The sequence below is a fragment of the Hippoglossus hippoglossus genome, chromosome 13 (assembly GCF_009819705.1).
Source record: "Hippoglossus hippoglossus isolate fHipHip1 chromosome 13, fHipHip1.pri, whole genome shotgun sequence".
Lineage (NCBI taxonomy): Eukaryota > Metazoa > Chordata > Actinopteri > Pleuronectiformes > Pleuronectidae > Hippoglossus > Hippoglossus hippoglossus.
Genome location: NC_047163.1, coordinates 13,171,134 through 13,195,658, shown reverse-complemented (window position 1 = coordinate 13,195,658; position 24,525 = coordinate 13,171,134). Strand labels below are relative to the sequence as shown.

Sequence of the window (24,525 nt, the reverse complement as noted above, 5' to 3'; positions counted from 1 at the left end):
CTCAGGAAATGCACGTCTTTGATACTGGAAACGAAAGGGGTTTGGAAAAGCTTTGGGCTCTCCTCTATAAGTATTTTAGACCTCAACATGACTAACGGATAAGCCATGGTTGAAGATAACCATCAACAATGTGAAATCACTACATGCTGGTGGAACAAACAGTTCATATTATGACTCATTCCAGAAACTGATTTATGCGATAATATGGAACTGACAAGTTATGAGTACAAGGCCATAAAGGAGCAAATTTACAACACACTGCAGTTTCACTTGTGTTGCGTCAAAGACATCCATCAGATAGGACATGTTAGACCAAATACAATGTACTGTTGGTTTTCTCACTGAAATATTGGTGAACTTATCTGATGTGATACCTGAAAATACAATACAATACAATTGAATTGTGTAGACTTGAAGAAATAATAAATTTAGGACATGAAGCAAGTTTTTGTTGTGCTTTGGATGAAATATTAAATCTATGTCTGAATTGTGATAAAGAACATGACTGGGTGAGGAAACTTCAGTGACATTTACGATATGTGATATTAACATTTAAATTGTATCTTTACATGGGTGAGGACTAAGGCCCAGTTGAATGGTGAGAAAGCAGTGATTTATTTCAAAGAGGAAAAAAGTTCCACCATCATGTTGCTAAAACCTATCAAGACACTTGCAGCTTTGTTTGGTTTAGACCTAAAGGTGCCATGTCAACTCTCACTGCCTCCAATGAAAAAAGTGCACTGAAACTAATACAACACAGCACACAGTGTTTTCTTGCCAGAGGACTTTGATTAAATTGACGTAATGTGTTTAATCTGAATTTAATTTTGTTAACATCTTTTCTCAACAGTTATGGAAACATATTAATACAACAGTTTTTATACTAATGTTGTGCTCATGTTGTCAAGTTGTTTGCAAACTCAGGAAAGCTTTGGTGGGTCAAGGTGAAAACATTCGTGACAGGAGCCATTTCAGATTGCTGGCCCAGTGAGACTACTGCTAGCACACAGCCTGGTGAGGGCTGGGAATAATCATCTGACTTAATGCGCTTTGTTAAAGACTTGGCAACGGCTGAGGTGACCAGACATCTGACTGGAAGATGATAGGACTGACATTTAGCCACAACTACAGACTCATGGCTAAACTGATTATTAATTGAATATTAATTAACTACTAAGTGTATACCACTAGAGGAGGTACTCACTTTACTTAAGTAGAAGTACAAATAAATAGACAAAAGTACTCAAGTAAAAGTACCACATTAACTTTTCTACCAGAGTAAAAGTAAGTACTTCCTTTTAAATATACTTTAATAAAATTGCTTGCAAAGTTTAGCGTATTCAATAATGCAACCGTTTTCTAAACCATTAACTGTGCCAACTGCATACTGTTTAATAAAAATATCATAATAAGAATAGCACAGACTGTCATATAAAAGAATGTAGCAGATGATGCTACTAAAACACATCATCATAATAATTAATGGCTCGACAGTGGCCTCTTTCATTTTAGGCGATTTTTTCACATTGAAAATGCAAAAAAAAAATTGAACATGTATAAACAATGCATTGGAGTAGAAACTACAGGTATTTGCTGATAAATGTAGTGGCTAAAAAAGTTTAAAAACTACCCAAAATAAATCTTCTTAAATAAAGTACAGATACATTTAAATCTACTTAAATACATTAATGAAAAAATATAATTTGTTACAACCCACCAATAGTGAATGCCCTCACATTATCAATGTTTATGCTGTGTCTACAAGTGCAGAGGTACGACCTCGGTGAGAAATCAGTAGGTGTTTCTCTCTTGAGGATTTTGGATTGCACATCAGCAAGTCAGTCATTCATTTATGAAGGAACTGGATTGCATTAGACACTCAATCAGATTATCAAAGCTAAGACCAATAGTTGTAACAATGACGTGTGTAGACCTAAGGAGTTACACCCAAGACTTTTGTGCAGTCCTTTAGAGTTACAGTACAACTAATAAAACAAGTCATCCATCCCAAACCTCTGGTGCCAACAACTCTAACAGTTTGTTGCAGTAAAAATTGTGACAGGAAAACTTCTAGGCCAAAATGTTAATCGCTTCTGGCTAGGACCATCAATACAGAGTGTGACTTCCCAGTCATATAGCACGCTGTGATGCACAGTTTCAAACCGTGAGCGGAATTTGTCCATTCTCCCAAACACTTACCTGGGACGTGTGCCAGAGCAAGACATGAATACATGGAATAACAGCTTTTTCCCAATAGCAAAGCCTGGTCACTCAGTGATTGAAACCAAAAAGCCAATGAATACTGGGTGAGGTCACCTTACTGCAGATTACACCAAACCATTCAACATCAACAAATAAAAATGCTTTTGTTGATTCAGTAAAAGAAGATCAAGAAACTGAACAAAGAAGAAACCGAGTAAAAAACATTCCTGTAACTGCAGCGCAGAGTGCTGGGATCACTATATGTCACATTAATCCTATATGCTGTGGCTGGCAGTCAACCCTGCAAGAAGATGAATCAGTGCCAAATAGGTGCTTGCAACATACGCTACCAATCAAGCCTGAACACAACATCTTTGGGGAATCAAGAAAATAATGCTACAATCCATAATTCACCATTCATTCATTGTGAAAGCTAAAACGCACCAATTTCACTTGACTTCACCTACCGATTAATGTGCAAAAATCCTCTGAGGATTTTTATGCTTGGACCTAGCCGATGCCAAATGCGGTAAACTGGCTTCCAGCACCACTAAAGAAAATATCGCACAACCTTTTTTAATTCTTTGGAGACGGTGAAAGAACAGAGCAGTTATTTTTTTCTCTTCATCTCCCGCTGGTCTCTGCCAGTCAGAATAGTGCCATTGACCATGTCCGTCATAAAAGCCAAACTAATGACTTTGGTGTGCGCCAGTTGGTTGTTGAGGTTGCCTAGAGGATTATAACACACGTCAAGGTGAGTGATGTGATAGTTGATACTCTCAAAGTTGATTGTTTACTCTCAAATTTGTAAGCACCTTCTTAGCTGCTCACTCTTCCCTTTAGTGAAGAGTGCATCTGATTAAATTCCTAAGTTGAAGAATTTATTCAAGGAATTTTATCATCCGCTCCGGCCTGGTTTTGATTCAGTTATCATATATAGCAATAGAAATTGAGGCCACGGAACCCAAGCTTCGCAAACATGAATTTTCTTTTGATAAGTATAACCAGAGATGTTAGAGGAGAGAAAAAAAAAACACTTAAAGAATCCTGAATAGAAAAGCGCATAACGGCCAAGATGGCAGTTGTATGATTCTGCTATAAATTTCGGCTCTCTCTCCCATTTCATGTAGATTGATTCCTGGTCTTGTTCGCCCAAAATATCTGCCCAAGGTTGTTGCATGATGGCTGCTGAGTAGCATGTCTATAAGGATTTTGACAAAAATAAATCCTCCAACTCATGTGACAGATGCTATTTGCTTGTGGAATGTAGAATAACTGCCTCCTTTAACATATGAGGGATAAACAACAAACATACCTGCACCTGGTCACAGGAAACATGACAGAGGACACATTTATTACCAGACTCCTTCACAGATGTTTCCTCCAGGACTATGAAAAAAATCCACACCAGCCTCACACTGCATCGTAATTCAAGGGGTGAATTACACAAGCCTTAGGTGTTTTCTGTGCGGAGGCATTAAATAAATGGATGGGTGTTAATGAGGTTCATGTTACTCACAGATAATTGACCTCTGGAATAAGTCGAGGCCCCCCCCCTCCCAAGTTTAATCGCACAGACACAGATGGAACTAGTTTGAGCGCCAAAGAAATCCTGGATATGGATGGATTCAAGGCTCACTTGAGATCAAAGTTTCGCTCCTAAGCCAATGTTGATAACTGTTGGCTCCTTTACTTGATATATTTTGCCTGAATCCACCTTGAAATATCAACTGAAATGTGGCTGTAACAGAGAAACAAGGATAACATTTGGTATGAGTAGAAGGGCAAAGATCTTTTTACATGATACAATGTCCGACCTGACAAAAAACGATTTAAGTCAACATGATCAAATTAGAAAAGGCCGACAAGCAAAGGAAAAGTGAGCCTTTATATGGAGAAAACATTTGTTTTAGGAATCTAACAAATAACATGATGCATCTGAAGGGATGCTTGGACAATGGAAGATAAGAAAAATAGGGAAACAGCTGTGACCTTTAAGCAAATCAATGCAACAGAAAACATTCTTGACTCCAGCATACCTAGTCCCAGATGCTAAACATGTTTTCCAGTTGGGGGTTGAATAATTCAAGAGAATATCAGCCACAAATCTGACCAAGAACCAAGTTAAAGCAACATGGAAAGAGGAGAAAAAGCAAACACGGAGACTGAGGGAGAATGGTCGGAACCTCTGTCTCACTTTCTGTCTGTCTGATAGAGATAAGCTGCAAAATAAACCCCTAAAATCTGCCCACTGCTACTCTGACTTGAAGAGACGACCCAGTCGAAGCCGTCACAGTGACACATACACTCCCACTCCCTGTGGGAGTTCATCAGGGGTGAATATAAACGGGGGTTTTACAGAGTAGGGAGAGCGACCAGCTGGAACCTTCACTTCCTGAAATGTAATAGGACAGCGTCTGCAGCCATGTAAACATACTGTGTGTGCACAGGTGTGGAAAGGATGCAATTCAATTGTCTGAATGCATTTAAAATACATATCAATAAGAAACCAATATACCTTAGTTTGTTATTTAAATTTAGATTGCATACACATAGAAACAATGACGTGTTACTGTTAAACCCATTAACAGTTTAAAGTGGGACGCAAGTTTTGCTCTAGAAAGGAATTTTAACAGCAGCAGTAGATATCAAAATATGATGTAAAGAAAAAATCTCTTCTATTCATGATTTATTAAAGGATTCAGTTTAGATGTAATAGCTCAGTCAGACTTTAATTTTCATGATTATAGCAGGAAGACTTATCAATGTATATTAATTTATTGAAATCACCAAATAAAAAATACATAGGAATGCACATGCAGAATTGTCTTTTTTTCAGTTATAGCTGGGATCAAGCCAAAAGGAACAATAAAACAATAAAGGTTATAGCCAAACACATCACTTTTATTTCCTGAAATTTCACACACCAACAGAGAAATGTTAGTTACATAAAATGTCTCAATTAAATAAATGAAAGTACCACTTGATGGTATATAAGTAAAATCAGAACACTGCACCTGGTCCAAGCCTGTATTCGATGCAGCAAAGATCACGGCTCAGATCACCTGTAGCATACACTTACCTCCTTGTAGAGAGGGCTGAATCAGTGCTAAGAGGAAGAGTCCACAGAAGAGCAACAGAATGTTTCTGTTAGCCATCTCGCTCCAAAATGCACCACCCCTCTCCCGATCAGCTGGTTTTATTCTCTTCAAGCTAATTACCTCGAGCCCAAAGTCTTACAGAGCGGCGGAAAAGGTGAAAAAAAGGGAAGAGATGTGAGACTCTACGTAATTAAGAGGGGGCAATGACTCCGGTTCAATGGATCACTTTGCTTTTTTTCCTCGTCTGTCTGGTGTTGCTGTTTTTATTCAGGTCACTCCTGCCAACAGCACAGACGCTGCTGCCAACAAGGAAAGAGAGAGAGAGTACGAGACACACACACAGACAGGGAGAGAGAGAGACAACCCCCCACTCTCATCCAGAAGGAATTGAACTGTCTGCCAAACATTTGCATGGACACAGACCATGCTTATCTGTAAGAGTCGAGAGAGAGAGACGGGGGAAGAGCAAACCACAATCCCAGATAATAACCTTTTCTCTAATGGTCAGCTGCATAGTTTTTAACATACATTTTTACCGTTTCTCGCATAACCCAGAAAACTTTGAGGAAGAATGAAACGAACACAGTAACTATCAGCACGTGTGCACAATATATCAGAACAAGACATTACAAAGTGACTGGCTGCATAAATAACAGGGAAGCAGCAGTGCACTGTCTGGGAGTCCACGTGCGGACACCGGTCCCACTGTTCATATATGAGAAAACTGTCAGCCTCCCACGCAGATGACAAAAAAAGCTAAAAAGTCCAGAAACATCAGCCTGCTACTCTGTGCATCCCCTCAACCACTGAACGGGGATATTATCAGTCTCCAACCAGCCTCCGTCCATACTCAGCTTTAGATAACTCTGAGTGCAGCAACTGTACTTCTGTGATCAGCAGCTGATACATTTCACCCTTGGATCAATCATCACACTAAATAATTAAAGAGAGTAGAGAAAAAATGCTGCTCATGTCTTGAATATTTTTTATGGCTTTCTAAAGTCACAGATAACTTATTGGAGCGGCCGTGGCTCAGGAAGTAGAGCGGCTCGATCCCTGGCTCCTCCAGTCCGCACGCTGAAGTGTCTTTGGGTTGACTTGAATAAGACTTGTAGTGTAAAGCTCTTTTAGAGGTTAAGACCAGAAAAGTGCAATATAAACAGTCAATTTACTCATTGTGACACAACTATTATGGCATGGTCCTTTTTCCTCATAATATATTTGCAGCAGTGGCCACTTAATTCATCAAATCTTTGCTATAAAGTATCTGCTTGAGCCTGACCATGATTTTTCAGTGTGGAGTTTGCATGCCGTGAATGGTTTGTCTTTGTATGTTGGCCCTGTGATGCACTGGCGACCTGTCAAGGGTGTATCTTGTTAAATCAATGAGTCAACTGAGATTGGAGCTAGCCCCCATCAACCTTTAAAGGATAAGTGATATAATTTAATATTAATTGATGAATGGAAGGATCATGTATTTGTCACATTTGCCACCAAATTAACATTCATCTATTAACGTCAAAAGGAAATGTTGTTTATTACTTCAAATCACAAATCACAAATATATTAATGCTGACTGCATCAGTAAAATATTCACAATGTATTTCTTTTTATGCCTAAACTTTCCAGTCATGCAAAATATTCAAATGTAGTGAAAACAGAATTAATCAAGTTTTTTATGGTTATGATTAAGGCACTTGGAGCACTTGGATATAGGAAAATATCCCATTCTGGTTTAATACCAAAAACAGTGACTTCAATGTATTTATTTAGGCTACAGTCAACCAAAACTGTTCCTTAACCCAAAGTACTTTTGTTGTCCAAACCAGACAGAACCTGTAGATGTGAATCAAGGTCTCTGCCGTCACAGCCCAGAGGCTTTGACCCACATCATCTGCTGGAAGCTCCTGTGTGATTCATTCATTCAAAATACATCATTGACTCTGAACATAAACCAGGCCCCAAGTACATTTGCAACCAAAACAGTTTCAGGATATATAAAATTATGTTCTAGCAGAGAGGGTTGTTTGGCAAATGCCTTTTAACACACCAGTAAAAGAAAAAAGCTTGGTGAGAAATATGAACTACCTTACTGTAGGTATATTAACAAATACATATCAACAAAACAACTTTCTTAACTGCTCGTCTTTTTTACGAATGTTGTGTAGATAAAGGATTTGCACAGGAGTGCTATTACTAACAGGACACATCCTCTCCAGACACCTGGTGTGCAGATTCATCTTGGCTCAAAACATCAAACCATTACTTAAGAAACCCCTCGACGCCGACAAGGCCGTCATTGTCTGTCTTTTTTCCTCCCTGGGACGCATTTCTGGGATTTCAAGTCAACAAGGTTGAGTAGCTGCACTTTTTTACTGGCAAGAGCTGCAGCCAAAGTCGTTACTCTCGCAGACACAAACGTGACAGACTGACCGACAGGCTTTTGCACGCATGCTAATGGTTCTGCTTTCCAAGACACACACTATCCTTCATCGAAGTGACATCCACCATTAATGTTCATAGTCCCTAATGATGATTTCCTTAAAGTTAGGCCAGGCATCCTTAGAGCTAATATCAGCTGTTAACGTTTTTTTCAGACAGAGCGAACCTCGATTTCACTTGAATTATTAAGTATTATCAAACAGCTACAGATAAGCTTCAATTTTTCACTCCAGTAGGGTTAGGCAGCAGAGCCACCCAGATACTGTAAAGGCTAATATCAAAGTTTTTCACCACACAAGCCTTAGTACATTCATGTGGAGAGCATCAAAATAATCAAAATATTTCTAGAACATGGTGAGCCAGGGCATTAGCCTTGCTGTTGACCGTGCGCCTTTCTAGTCAGTTTTCCATTACAGCGGAATGGAAAGTGAAATCACTTCGTTTATACTAGAGCCTGACCATTGGATTCCGATGCTGATACTGATACAGTATAAGGCAGTAAAAAAATTCCAATGCCAAAATGTCTGCTAATATATATTTGAATAATGGCAATGAATCACACAAATATGTAGATCTTGAAAATAATATAGAATTTTTTCACTTAAAATGTAAAAAAATGCACATCATCTCTGCAGTGTTCATTCTGTAAAATAAGTTTTTCTATTGACAAATATGAGTAAACATATCTATCATATCATATGCCTTGACTCACATTGGCCAATATTTATCGAGCTGCCATGTTATTAATTTATTGGAACGGGTTTGTGTTAAGTTCACTGGATTGTTTGCCTTTGAATGAACTATGTAATTTTGCTTTAGGTTTTTCAGGGCACTCCCGAGATCCCACTGCATTAGTGTGCCCTACCACACACTCGTAGCCAGTGGTAATTTGAAGCTGCCTACAATATTCACATATGATAATACAGGGGCGATGATTTCAGCAATGAGTGCAACATCTGTTTTTCTTAGTGAACTCATCAGACACATGAAAAAAGACACCACGTAAGTGCAAAACATCCATTAAAGTCTATGACAAACAGTTGAACTCTTGATGATTAGAGCAATTATTTCAATGTTTGATTTGAGACCAAAAGCTGCAGCCGGCTGGATTGTTTGTGCGTTATTCAACATGAGAGCAGTGTTTTTGTCTATTTATTTGAGTCCAAATGTCCATTTTAGCTCATGTCTGTTACTCCTCTTTTGGCCTGAGCTGAACAGTGTTTTGGCCAAAACGGCTCAGACCGACTCAGATCCAGACGAGGGAGAGATCACACAGAACTGAAATAATAGTCTGTCCATTCTTCATAACATTTACATTGTGTGGTTTGACGAACTGCATTTTTTTTCACTTTTTACAAATAATAAACTGATTTAAAATACATAGTTATGGACAACATGGGTATATCTTCAAATTTGCCAAAGAGATCAGAGGAGAAATACTGTATGTTCTGGAGCCTTGGTTCGTACCAATGTACAGCCCAGATTATTTGGTTGTGTAAGCGATTACAAACCTCCCAAACTGCCTGCAGGATCTTGTGGGCAGCCTTGATAATTATCGAGCATGTTTGAATTTAGGCTTTGAATTCAAGATGAGTACGACAGTACTTGACATTGCTGCAAAGTAAGAGTAAACATTCTGAGGCTAACGTCAGATAGCGTGCTACTGTTGACAGATATAACTGACAGTTAAAATCTCACCAGAAGAAAAGGTAACCCATGTTGATGAGTCTCTCCAAATGTTTTCTCATCCAGACTCATTTAGCCTTCTGCTTTTGTTTATTAATGTTAGAGCGAGTTGTTGCTCCACACTCTCCATTTTGTTTACATCAGCTTCTCCATGAGGTCACAGGAGAGCCATGAAGTTCTGGGTCTCCACATCTGGAGCAATAATCTGATTAATATCCTGTATTATGTGATGCCCCATTATGTTTCAAATTTTGTAATGTAGGCATGTTTAAGATTATAGAGAATATCTCTGAAGACTTTTCTTATGTTCATGATGCAACTTGATTTCAAAATCAGTAAAGTTTCTAAAACCCCTGTAGTCTGAGCCCAGCTTTGGTTTCATGCAATTAGTGGAAGTGTATAAAGCAAGATATTTAACTGTACCTTCTGTTTTAGAGTTAATATAAGTGGATTTGCATGCTGGCGGTGGAGTCTTTGTCTATTATCCCGCCTTGCAGATTATTCCAGCAGATGTGTAGATGTGTGCATGGTTAGAAGACAAGCTCTAATAAAAATCAAGGTTATTGTTTCATCAGCCTCAGGTCACTAGCCAATCATATCATGAGCCTAATAAGATTGAGTTCAAGACTTTGGCCTGCTTCAAACATTTAAGTCTCTATGAGAGTTTGGACCTTCTTTATGTCTTTGTCACATCACATTGCCTGACATGCCCCAACATTAAGGCTTTTGTACTAGAAGAAGCTCTCTTGGAGACAACCGGGAATTACAAAAGACCCTCACTATAATTGCTCTGAATCTGCAGGCACAGTTGGCAGAGCATCACAATATAATCCACTTCAACCTTCCAAGTACTTCTGGCTTTGGTAGAGGGGAAATTAAGTCTGTAAAGACAAACTTTTGAGGTCACTGCCAGAAACCATATCCACTCACTGAGGTAGAAGTATATTAAATTCCAAAGAAGTAGAGGCTTCATTTACTAATAGACATACTACTTCATTCTCATCTCTAAAACTTAATCACCAAGTATCCACAGTTCAGTAACCAGCTGAAAACCAGCCTGAAGTCAGTTGCAACATTCCAGTTAAAATCAGCTGGTTTGGGCTTCCAACTGTCATCTTTCTGTTAACACCTCACTGATATCGCATGCACATGATGTCACAAGTTATAACTCAAACATCTGTTTGCTGAGCAGGAACATGATATCTTTATTGGTGGCATGCATGGTGAGCTGATTTGGCTGCCTGCGATGGTCTCAGTTTCAAACGACTGGCTGGTGTTGTTTCCTTGTGTATTTCTTGTAGCATGAGGGGGAATTACGGTTTAACACTCTACACATGGACAACTATTGGAACAATGAAGCTTTGTTTACTAAGTAAGTGTTTACATCTTGCCGTGGGGTGCTGCACTGCATCACTTCTGAGATCAGTATCATGCAAGGATACCAGAGTGAGGTTGGTCAGCCATGTTGGTTCTGGCATAGTGTTCATGCTGGCATGCCAAAAATGGATCGTCTTTTTCTAAAGCTGACACAATACACACTGGCTTCTACGAGTTTGCCTATTACAAATGAAGGTGATTGACTGGGTCAGACGAGTTCTCAACAACAGGAAAATATTCCAGAAAATTCAGGCAGGGGGTGGTGCCTGAGTTTAGAATGCATGGGGCAGGACCTAACATATGAATTCTGTTGGGGAAAGCAAGTGTTTTTGTTTAAAGCACATTGACACCGGCTTTGGCCCTTGTCACCAAAAGCTCTTGAATCTCATCATCTTTCCTACTTGATATGCTCGTCTGTGTCTTCTACATATATGGTTCTTTTTCATCTGGAGATATTTGTTTTCTTTTTTTTCAGTTCTACATACATCAAACCACTCACTGTGAATTTTCATAAAATCTTCCTGCTGTATTCTCACAACATTTTACGAGGGGGCTGTTAGCTAAAGTTTCAATAAATGTCTGGAGCAACTGAATTTAACATTTGTGTTCCCATCTACGGCCCCATAATCCCAGACAATTTCGAGCGTTCGGTGCAGTTCTTCTTCAGACAGTGCAGAGTGAAAGCCATCACAGATTGGCAGATGTTCAGTACCCTGCTGCAGCACAAACACCATTCTCTTAGTGGCTTGTGTTGTCACCAATACACACAGACGTCTAACCTGGCCTACCTCCAAAGTGTGACACACACATCCAGACCACACTCCAGATGTGGTCTCTCTGCAGTTAACATTGCTCTGCAAGTGAGGTAGGTTCCAGTGAACATCAGATCCAAGTCAAAGCTCCCAGGGAAAACTGATGAGTTTTGGTGAGAGCCAGACCAAGCAGCAGTGTGACTCATATTTGGCATTAAAATCTTTAAGACTCTTTAGGAGAGATTTGAATGCACTCAGTAAAACCTTCAAGTCTCAACTTTTGCAGTGATCATGATTTCTAGTGAGTGTCAGTTGCATATATTAGGAATCCAGGCTGTTTGGTTACATTGCGTGTGAAATAAAGCAGAAATTAGACATGTCATATTTGTCACAATGATAACCATCAGTCAGTTTATCTTCTTTGAAGCCTCTCAGTTTAATAGCAGAGCATAAGAGATAAAGTGGTTTATTTGTTTAAAAGTTAAACATTAGGATTAAAAATAAAGAAGGATTCATCACACCATCCTTTGAGCATGACTAAAGCACTGAGACAGTGTTCTCCATTATTAGTTGTTTGGGAGGAGTACCACAATAAAAGCTGTGTGTTTTCCTTTGTTGGTTCATGTGCAAAGCTTTTGGCTATTCACAGACCTTAGAGTGTTCTGCTCAGTTTAGAGTCCATCAGAGCTTGAGGGCGGTCAACTATCTACCAATTTTGTGTTGTTAAATTCACATAATAGAAAGTATTTTGGAGAAATGTATCTGCAGTGGTAGGGTCAATGCCAAATATTTGGTCAGCAACTCTAATAGCCCATCCATCCGTCCATTAACTACACAAGTTTATCCTTTGAGGGTTTTTGGCGTCTGGGTGGAAGCCAGAATAATTTGAGAAAACCCATGCAAACACAGGTAGAACACACAAACACCCCTCAGGAAGACCCCTCTTTACTACTGATAGGTGATCACTGGCATTGCAACAGAGTAGTAAAAGCAGGCAAGGCCTGGGGCTCCGAGCTGAGAAGGAGCTCCCCCTGAACGACTGATTATGTTGGTCTGCAACAACAAAAATCTTGTAAGAACCCCATTAAATTTTATGATTGGCTATATACAGGAGACTCCAACGTCATCATGTTAGGAAACCCCTTAACAAGGCCCCATGCCACTATTCTCCCAAAGCCTTTGTAATTTTAGAGGTTTGGTTGAAGTAGTGTAGTTGGTTTTGGTATGATGTGTTCCTTTGGGTGGGAGACCCAAGGTCTACTTTACCTGGGGCCTTGAAACGCTCCTGTAGAAGGCTGTTTAGGACAAGACATTTTAAGACTGTAACTGTAAGGCTCAGTTGAAAAGAATCTGTTTCCTCTGCTTCAGTCAGTTACACTAAAGTAACACATTCACAACCATAAATAATAAACAGTAGAGTTGACCGAGTAGGGCAACGATAATTCACACTGAAAAGTAACGCTGACATATTTGTGGTGGGCTATGCTTGATTTTTGGCTTATCAGAGAATTTCTCAGGCTTATTTTGGGACTCTGCGGCAGAAAAGTCTGGCCACTTAATAGTGGGAAAGACAGTAGGCAGCTGTGTTCATGGGCAACATGAAATGCTGATGAAACAACTTTTCATCGTGTTGATGATGGTGTCCAGAGACAAACATGCGTGGGATACTGTAACCATTAGGTGAGTTGTCAACAACATGCTGTGGTTGTACCCAACACATGGGAAAACTGAGAGAAGCTAAAATGATCTGGATACACAAGCGTTTCACCAACTTTTCACAACTTAAAATGAGCAAAAGTGAAATTTCCTATTTCTACAGATCAAAGTTACACTACCGTTCAAAGGTTTGGGGTCACCCAGACAATTTCTTTGCTTTGCTTTCGTCAAAGAATGCTCCATTTGCAGCAATTACAGCATTGCAGACCTTTGGCATTCTAGCTGTTAATTTGTTGAGGTAATCTGTAGAAATTTCACCCCACGCTTCCTGAAGCACCTCCCACAAGTTGGATTGGCTTGATGGGCACTTCTTGCGTACCATACAGTCAAGCTGCTCCCACAACAGCTCAATGGGGTTGAGATCTGGTGACTGCGCTGGCCACTCCATTACAGACAGCATACCAGCTGCCTGCTTCTTCACTAAATAGTTCTTGCATAATTTGGAGGTGTGCTTTGGGTCATTGTCCTGTTGTAGGAGGAAATTGGCTCCAATCAAGCGCTGTCCACAGGGTATGGCATGGCGTTGCAAAATGGAGTGATAGCCTTCCTTATTTAAAATCCCCTTTACCTTGTACAAATCTCCCACTTTACCAGCACCAAAGCAGCCCCAGACCATCACATTACCTCCACCATGCTTGACAGATGGCGTCAGGCACTCTTCCAGCATCTTTTCACCTGTTCTGCGTCTCACAAATGTTCTTCTGTGTGATCCAAACACCTCAAACGTTGATTCGTCTGTCCATAACACTTTTTTCCAATCTTCCTCTGTCCAATGTCTGTGTTCTTTTGCCCATATCAATCTTTTCTTTTTATTGGCCAGTCTCAGATATGGCTTTTTCTTTGCCACTCTGCCTAGAAGGCCAGCATCCCGGAGTCGCCTCTTCACTGTAGACGTTGACACTGGCGTTTTGCGGGTACCATTTAAAGAAGCTGCCAGTTGAGGACCTGTGAGGCGTCTATTTCTCAAACTAGAGACTCTAATATACTTGTCTTCTTGCTGAGTTGTGCACCGGGGCCTCCCACTTCTCTTTCTACTCTGGTTAGAGCCCGTTTGTGCTGTTCTCTGAAGGGAGTAGTACACACTGTTGTAGGACATTTTCAGTTTCTTCGCAATTTCTCGCATGGAATAGCCTTCATTTCTAAGAACAAGAATAGACTGGCGAGTTTCACATGAAAGTTCTCTTTTTCTGGCCATTTTGAGAGTATAATCGAACCCACAAATGTGATGCTCCAGATACTCAACTCGCTCAAAGGAAGGCCAGTTTTATAGCTTCTCTCACCAGCAAAACAGTTTTCAGCTGTGCTAACATAATTGCACAAGGGTTTTCAAGGGTTTTCTAATCATCCATTAGTCTTCTAAGGCGATTAGCAAACACAATGTACCATTAGAACACTGGAGTGATAGTTGCTGGAAATGGGCCTCTATATACCTATGTAGATATTTCATTAAAAACCAGACGTTTCCACCTAGAATAGTCATTTACCACAATAACAATGTATAGAGTGTATTTCTGATTAATTTAATGTTATCTTCATTGAAAAAAACTGTGCTTTTCTTTGAAAAATAAGAAAATTTCTAAGTGACCCCAAACTTTTGAACGGTAGTGTATATAAAAGAATATAAAAAATGTCCAAGTGAAATCCAGTTGCGATTAGTTTTACCACATTTATCAAGGCTCAATTAAATGCAGTGAGACTAATTTCCGACAGGCACACTAACACACTTCCTCGACATTGTTTTAACTTCCTTATGTTGCAGTAACAAAAGTGTTGGGGCCAACAACAGGGTGCAGCATAAGTGCAAAGTAACCTAGTCAACTTAGTGTGTGCTCCTTGTGTGTGAACATGAATCAATGGCCTTTTCCTAAATACCAATGAGGAAAGACAAGTGACAAACTGACCCACTCCAAAGATAAGCAAGCCAGTTCTCACACCAAGTCAAAGTGGGTCACACCCTAAGAGACACTTTCCAAAAATGTGGTTGCTCAAAACAATCTAAAGGAACCACAACATCACTGACCTAGGCCTTAATCATTCAAAAACACAATGTACTTCTGTAATCAAATGCAGCTCTTTCTGCCCACTCCTCATCTGACACTATGTTGAGTGCTGTTGAGAGAAAAATGGTGTACACATTGTCTTAATATTATGCACCTGATGTGTATTTGTGCCTGTATATACAGTATATGTGTTTATGTTTCTCTGGGACTTTGTACCTACAGACAGTGTAGCTGTGCCATTGGGATGCACATACCACAAAGTTTCGTAACAGTTATGTCAAAAAGCAGCAATTGCAGCAAAGAGCACGTTAAATAACCTTTTCTCAAAGATGATTTTTTTTAATTTAATTAGTTCTTATCACACTGACGTACGTTCAAAGGTTTGGCTCTAATTCCTGACATAAAATATCTTGGTGTATTTCGCTTGCTACATTACTGTAGTCTACTGTTTAATTCAGCTCACAACCATCTCACACTGTTAAGACTGGTGAGGTACATCAGCTTGTGTGTCATGCATGCTCATGGCCTAACCGTGGCAGTCTAGTGCATTGTTAATTAAGACTAACTGCATAGAACTGTGATCTTCACTTTCTGGTTCTTTTCACATTACGAATAATTTAATTTAATTTGAAATAATGCTTAATTTATTTTTAAATACTCCAACAAGGACAATTTCCTGTCATTTTAATTATGACAAAAGTTATGTTTTTCAACAATCCTTTCATTGAAATGTTGGTGTACCTATTGCTCTGCACTAATGTTTTAGCCTCAATCATTATCATAGTAAGACACTACGATCCAGGCAAAAATAACACATACTTAATAGCACTTAATGATTGATAAGGTCTTACTGAATCCTGGCAGCCAGATTCCAGTATCAACATAAATGTTGGCCATGATCTCTGAATAAGCAAAACAGACATGGAGAATAGATAAATACTTTATTTTTTTTTATTTTTTTAAGGAAGTGTTTCCCCTATGTGGCCCACCACCGCTGCTAAGAAAAATCCTAGGGGAAACACTGAAAGGACAATTTAAATACTGCCTTCTTCTATGGTATATGAAATATAAAAAAAGTTTACAGTCGACAAATGCAAAGATAAAACCAAGTTTATCAAGACAGAATTCCCTAATTTACTGTGTTTTATGCAATGGTCATTTAAATGGATTAAATTCATTTGAAAATGGGAACACAAGCTTTATACAAATTGTTTGCAAACTCACCATGCTAAAGTATCCACTCGTTCAACTTTGTTAAAATAACACCAATCATACATTTATCCAACTTTGCATTCACCCTAAAAACATTTCCTAGATCGTTGATCCCTTCATCAAATATAATGGAATAATTAAAGAGGCTACTTATGTTACTTGCACTGTAAAAGTTTCAAAGTTTATGCTGCAGCAGAATAAGGTTCATTGTTTTATGTGTCTGGAGAAGATTCCTGGTAAAAGTAAAAGAACTAAGAAACAATTACACTGAAATAAAAAGCTCTGACAGCAGCAAGCTCCATTTCTGAATAACAAACTGACCAACAGCTAAAAACAATGATTCAAGGGCATGTCTCTGGACTTAACTTTGGCTGGAAACATCCATCCCACTAAACAGTCCAGCTCTGCTTAATGAGGCTTCTTTCAAACTGGCAGAAAGCGCCGTGAGACATGAAATAACTTCTGGAATAACTGTTTTTAAATAATTATGTAACTGATACATCTCTGTCTTAAACTATTTTGTGCCAGTAACTGAATTCCTCATAAATCAATAGAGCAATAAATAATGGCCAAGTTCCTGAACATGGACTGAACTGCTCAAGTATCTCTGACTACATTCACTCTCATAAATACTTGTTTAGTTATAACCAGGTCATGTACTGGTTAAACCCAGACAACAGAGCGCTGGAAAATTGCAAATAAGAGGGTTTGAGCCAAGTTATTTACGTAGGCCTGCAGGGAATAATTGTAAGGACATTGAAATAAGTTTAAAAATAAGTTTCTAAGTAATTAAAATATACAATTCTAAACTACAAAACAAAAAGCCACTGTTTGTTTGTGCAAAACAAAGTGGGTCAGCTGTTATAAAAACAATTTCACAAAAAGAAACTAACAGAACAGAAAGAAGGAGACAGATAAAATAGCAGAGAAGAGGTTTGGAGCAGACTGCTTTAAAAGAAGATAACACAGCAAAAATAAATCAAAGGAGAAGCTGTCTAGTTTTATATGTTCTGACCACACAAGTTGTGTTGGTCACAGACAAAACAAGCTCTTCAGCCACTCTACTGTAGAGAAAAACGAAAATGTTATCTAATAAGTTATACGTTATTAATGTATACTGTCATTATTCTGCCCTGACCCCGAACTTTGAAAGTCTATTTTGGTTCTGTTTTATGGACATTTGCCTGGGTTTTCCTTGTGTTTAGATTTGTGTTCATTCTGAGTTCTGTGTTTCCTGTTTTATTTTAAAGTTCTGATCCCACTCATGTGTTTCTGTTTCTACTTACGTCTTTGTCGAGACATCTTTTCAGTTGCTGTCTAATTTCATGCTCTAGTTTTCCTGCTGGACTTGCCCCTTATTTTATGTTTTTTTTATTACACCTGCCTTGCTCCTGCCTTTGGCTCCACCTGCTCTATAAACCTGACATATACTGGACTATGGAGTTAGTTTATCTGATATCATGCATTGTTTCTCAGTGTTATGTCCTGCAGTGTAAAGCTGATTATTGGTTGCAAGGAACCAAATACATTTTTTTTGATGTTCAGTACTTTTCTGAGCAAGCTAATTCCTTTATTTATTTTTTATATTTTTTTTACCATTTTACCATTTAACCCCCCCATCAATAAAATATCATAGAAAGCTTTAAGTCGCCATAAAAGTCCTGTCTGCTGCATATAGGCCTACTGCTCTGTCTGCTGTGTATATTCAGTTGAAGTCATTACATTCCCTGTGCAGCTGCTGAAACGTGCATGCCAGGTCAGCTGTTTACCCAGAGTGAGATCACATCAGATAAAACCCCAGAACTCCCGAAGCCAAAGTGTAGAGTATCACTACAATAGCACAGGCATTTAATGTACAATATATTTACAAGCAGATTTTTACACAGATATCTAGCTTCAATGACAAGCTCCACAAACTGCTAAATAATCACCTTCCAAGTTCTTGGCAGTGCAGTCTTCTCAAATCATACATTTACACATCTACTCTCCAAAAGATGAACATTATAATTGTAATGTACGGTTTGGCAGAGAACACCATAAACTTTTCATCTGTACAGGTATATACAGACAGAATATATACGACACTGAGGTCATCTATTGTTCTAGCTTTGGTGACGCTTAAAATTAAGAAAGGCATTTTGACATATAAGTATTGTTTAATGCAGATGGATAATGAAAGCTTTCAGTGTCTCTATTATGTACATGAATTGATGAAGCTTATGATTAAAAGGACAATGATACTGAAAAGTAAACCTCTACATTTACTGAGTAGTGCTGAGAGTAAACTTACAAATCATGAAATAAAAAGAGGTTGGCTCATGTATTAAAGAGGAAGAAGAAATCAAACCTTTGGTATAGAATTTCTGATCACATATTCAGACCAGTTTAATATTTAAGAATGTCACTGCTTTGACGATCACAAGCCCCTTTCACACTGAACAAAAAACTACACTCACACTCATTATAATGGCTAAACCTAAGCTTTAAGCCACAACGTCTAGTAAAATAACAAGGGTTCATTTTCTGCTACGGGATATTTATTTCTCACCGGTCTATGGTGAGAATCATTTAACAGTACAGTGAATACATTTCCAAAAAATACAATACAACAGTGCATTTACTTGGCACGGTATGGCAGTCAAAATTTGGTTTGGCTGTGCTCCACCATCTAGCAACACCGAGTAAAAGTCCTCCCTATATGCACAATCATAACAGCTATGGACTAATTTGGTGTCCTGCATACAATTATCGCCAAAGCAAATGGCTCCTACACTCGGGACTACACCAAACGTGGGAAAGGGTACAATAAGCATTCATTGTCAAGTCAGATACAGTAGTCATGGGTATTTATCAGCTCTGATAGGGAGTGATGGAAACGGGTGGACACGCAAAGTGATGCATGTCATATGTCATGGAGGCAATGAAGGCTTGTTGCCTCTGTTGAGAACATATGCAACCTTTTTCCATCTCAGCCGTTGTGGTCACGAGCCTCCTTGCTGCTTTTAGCTGTTTACTAACCCATGTTTGTGGTGTCAAACAATACACAGCAGAAAAATTTAAGAAAAATAAACATATCTTGCAGGAATGGAACAGAGTCAATTGCCTCGTTTACCCACGTTTAAAATACCAGCACATACACGCTAAGATGGTGTAAAACATGGTTATACTGTTGATTACTATAGCCTGAGCAAATGTTTTTTTCTTTTTACTAAATTTTACAATAAAACCTGATAATCTATATAAAGTGTGAAATTCATGGAGAATGATCAAGTCAGGAAGGAACTTATGTTTGATCATTCGTCATAATCCTCAAAGGCTCCACAAATTTCACTCCAGACTTCCAGCCTTGTAATAAGTCCAATTTGCGCTGCTTAGCATTTGGAAATATGTATCCAAATGTCGTGCTGCAGCCCTGTTGTTAATTATGACCCGAATCTTCCCTGGAGATGTCATGTATGATTAACACTATGTTCAAGCAGAAGAGCTAAGCATCATCAAACATGTTTAGTATCTGAATAAGTGTGAACCCCAAACACGACCAGCTGAGTTGTACAGTAAAGACTCCAAAAACATTATAGGGATTTTCCAGAGCTTTTCACTGTGCTGGAAAAAAAATCTGATAATTTTTGGCTTTGTTGCTGTAACATACAGATGAAATCATTAAGTCTTTATCTTACTTCTATCCAGTCTCTTTAATGGGAGAGATGAGCTCAATGATTTCAGTATTCTAAATAGAATCAGTGCATAATCCAGCAATACTGCTACTTGTGCCACATTAAATCTGCTGAGGTCCCTGCTCTTCAGGGCAAACATGTAATCCCTGAACTCTATTCAGTAACCATTAATGAGCTGTTTCTCTCAATGAAGATGGTGCCACACTGTGCCGATTTTTTCTAGGAGGCTACTCTGTAGCTCAGACAGCAAAATTACATCATTTTTTGAATCCCAAACAAATGTGCTAAAAATACTGGAAACTAACAAAGATTGAAGGGGTTGGGGTTTAAACAGCTTTAATGTAGTGCAACACTTTCCACATGTTACAACAACATGCATAGTTTTTTTTTTTGCTTAAAATAGTTTTACTGAGTATTAAAGAGAGCTGTTGTAGGGACTCAACCCACCCTGTGTTCCCCTGCAGATGTCTGATTCACCAGGGTAGTCCATTTTCACCCAATCCCTACAATTTTGAATGAGCTGACCGGAAGCTTTGTTTAACAGATTGCAAAACTTTAAAGTAGAGTTAGCTGGGAACAAGGCAATGTCATGTAAGGAGGCATAAAATCTATTGTCACGCCAACCAATCACAGCACTTACTTTTCCCTGTTCTATTGTTTACTACTCCTTTACCTCCACCGAGGATGTTACTTCATGTCTGTTCATTTGTGTGTATTTAAGCAAGATTTTCACAAAAAATACTGGACGAATTACCACAAATCTAGGTGGAATGATGCGGTATAGGTCAAGAAAGAACCCAATAAAGCTTGGGGTGGATCCCGGAATTTTTTGATCACTTTCCTTCTCATTGAGAGATAGCACTTTTTTTTTACATTTTCACTGATTTCCCAGGGAATAAATCATGGATCTTGATGGAAAAAAAGGCCCATTTAGGAGACTGATATATATACAAGTGTTTCGTACAGCTTGATTGAATTTAAGGGAACTGTTAGGCCTTGGCAGTAGTATGCACTCTACTCGTTTTGGAAAGTACAAGTTTTGTGGTAATGTCACATTTTCCATTGATTACACAAACTTTCAGGATTCCAGACTCTTATTTTAATATTAATAGAGAAGCTGATTTGTTCGATGAAACCTGACCAATGGTACCTCACTTTTAAAATGTTTGTAAATGCAGCAATGTGCTGTTAGGGCCAAGTTTGTATTTTTAAATACATTTATTTTCCAAGCTCACAATTCATTTAATGTTTTACAGCACTGCTGTTTTGACAGGTATTGGTTCTGTTCACTATAGGTGGCAGTGAAATAAAAGGCTCAAGAGTGAACATTTCCTCATGAAACACTATTCAACGGTAGAGACCTTTTTCTGACAATCCCTTTGGCACATTGTTGCAGTTGTGCCACTTTCGTTTAGCTACAAGCTGGACTGTTAATTTCTGGATGTGGATCTTGGCATGAAGGTATGGACGCTTAATGGGGCAAATCGACTACGTAATGTCTGTGATATGTCCACTGAACATGCTCAGGAAGGGTTTGGCATTATTGTTCTGTATGTGAGCTAATTAAGCATTGCCAGCTTGGTCAGATTGTCAGCACTAAAGAAACAAAAACCCCCCCCCCCCCCCCATTCTCTGTTTGTCCAACTCTCCTGAAGTGACTCTTGTTCTCTTGTTTTGCAGCAGCTGTGTTCGCTTGGGAGGGAATGACGAAAGGAAAATGTGAACTAAGATGTGCCCGGGATGTGCCAGTATTTTTCCTTTTTGTTTTCTGGAGCAACTTATGTCTGTTGTCACAGTCTTCTCTATATATTGCACTCTAACCCTTAACACCACCACAGGTGGCACATATCAGATTGTTAAACACCAGAAACAGTTTTAAAAAGGTGCCAACCACACAATGTCAGTGTCGGGTCAAGTGATTAAAAACCATCTGTAACCAACAAGTACAAACAAACAATCTGTTTATATTTTAAAGTAACTTCACCCCAAAGTTTTGGCTGAAGTGCCTCTCCCTCTTAATTCAAAAGATGTCAATTGAATGCTGTGCTGGGAGCCAGGGCTACCTACCCCCCATCTCTCCCTCCTCCACACACACAGACATCGTAAACACACACACAAACGACATACCAATTAGCTTGCTTAAGATAAATAATCTAGGTTGTCTAGCCATGAGTGGTGACTCCTGTATCAGCACACACACTTGCAACAGAAATGTAATTTGAAGTAGAGGCTTCCCACCTCTAGAGTTTCCCATTGGGACAAGACCATGGTCACACCGAATTGTTTGATCATTCGCACAGGCAGCCAGTGCTAAGACAGCCAGGGTTGAAGCAACCACGTCTGAGGAGCATGGTGGTCCCGAGCCGTTCAAAATGCTGGTATAGACGGCTGTGGTCTTGGCTCCCAAGAAACTCAATGATGAAGCCCTCTACTTCTTGCAACATTTCTGTCACAAAAGAGTGTGTGTGAGAAGCAGCCGTGTCAGAGGACATAGTAGGGCATGAAAGGATGGTGGACACCACTGAATGGTGGCAATGTGGTGGTTTAGGGGATTTGATTAAGCAGAGATATTTAAAAGGGTGCAGCTCTCCAGATTCCCGCTGACGAGTGTTGCTGTTGGTATTTTGTCATTTTAGACAGACTTAATACATGGTCTCTAGCTAGTTTATTTAAGAGTAAAGGAAACCGTCTGTTTGTAAAACTATATAACTCTGTATTGAGGTCATTACTGGGACAAACATCAGACCTACAGCTAGAGTGATAAATTGTTTGCCCTCTAAAGAGGTTCTTTCACTCACAGTTTTCTATTGTTACTGTTGAGAAAGGTGACTTGAACCTGAAACATAACAGTGTAACAGCAAGATCAAATCCAATCGGTAGACTCAGTAAGTCCAGGAATGGCAGCAGGGGCTTCCTTTTTTAAAAAGCGTAACAGAGATTTGTATCTTGAGGCCCTTAGCAGGTGTTTTAATGGGAATGTGTTTGCTTTTACAAAGAGTAAGAACAGCCTTTAACTTCACAGGCACTTTTTAGTTCTAAAATCGGAGTAAATATAATTTGGTTAAGGGGACATCAGGGACTCATTTCCTGGTTCTGTTTTCAGCTGAGATAAAACCTTTATGCTACCTTTCCCCAGTGTGATTCAAGATGTGGTAGGCTCAATAGATCGAGATTGTCACATAATTTGATCAAGAATTGTCTTATAAAAGTAAATATATATTTGGTTAATCTGTGACTTTATGATTCCTGTCCTGTAAGACAATCACTCCAGTAACAAACAAAGTGTAGTGGTGATCTAAATGAGGCATAAGATGCGTCATTAAATAGGATCATTGTTAAATATGCTGTAGTGGCATCACGCTAACTTAGGTCATTCCTAAAATCATATCCAAGAGGAATCCAGATGTAGGGTTTTCAGTGAACATGAGATTAATCTTGTCATCACTGTCTTTCCAGCTGGACGCTATTTCTGTCTGTGATTTTTGACAACTGGCAATAGTCCTGTTTGACATCACCCTAAGCTAATCAGGAGTAAGCTAAGAAGACAGCGCAAATTCAATATTTACGGACTCCAGCTTTAGAATAATTATCAGTAGGTACACAGCTTAAATATAATTATCTGTACTTATAGAAAAGTTTGAGCCTGGCCAACACAGCACCTCTGCGGCGGTTTCTGCTCCTGTTTTTTTTATCTTATCTATGAGTGCTGGGTGGCCTGGAGCAGTGCAACACATGAGCTTATGTCTGGCTACCTTCATAGGCTGTGAACATGCAAAAGGTCAGTGTTGGGAGAGAAGTAGCACCCGCTACTCCCACTAAAAACAGAATAAGCAACTGGTGTAATGTAAATTAAACATCATGTTTTTTAGAAAGTCCATTATTCAGTTACCTTTTAGATTTTTTAGGTTGCTTGTAAATGAGGAAGTATGGACCAAAGCACTAAACAGAGAGGACTGCATATGGCCTGGCACCAAGATAACCTTTTGGAGCCAGGGGGAGTCTAATAATGGGATGAAAACAATCTAGAAGAAGAGGAACTTTCATTGCCGCCCTAACATTTGCATGACAGACTGAGCAGAGCCAAACCCACAGGGTAGAGGGTGGCAGCTTCTTGTTTACTTAATTGGTACCAGATATCATGGAGAAGACTGGATGACTACATGACCACATGAGGTCCTGTCACATAATCACAATTTACAGAGTATCGTAAACAAGACTAATGTTGAAGACAGAAAATATTTATGTATTGGTGAATCTACCCATCTACAATGAAACAGACAGTACGAAGACTTCAATTTATAGACTGAATATATAGACGTCATGAGAGCTCCCCAAAAGTGAAGCCTAAGCATCTTGATTGCCC

General features: G+C 39.1%; 1 protein-coding gene across 1 annotated transcript in view; it reads right to left on the bottom strand.

Moving 5' to 3' along the window:
• elna (elastin a) overlaps positions 1 to 5,597 on the bottom strand; it is a 49,624-nt gene extending 44,027 nt beyond the window's left edge. The window contains exon 1 of the mRNA XM_034604960.1: positions 5,285 to 5,597. Coding sequence (XP_034460851.1) covers positions 5,285 to 5,360 — 76 coding nt within the window. The 5' untranslated portion in view covers positions 5,361 to 5,597. The remainder of the gene's footprint in view (positions 1 to 5,284) is intronic.
• Between the last annotated feature and the right edge of the window lie 18,928 nt (positions 5,598 to 24,525).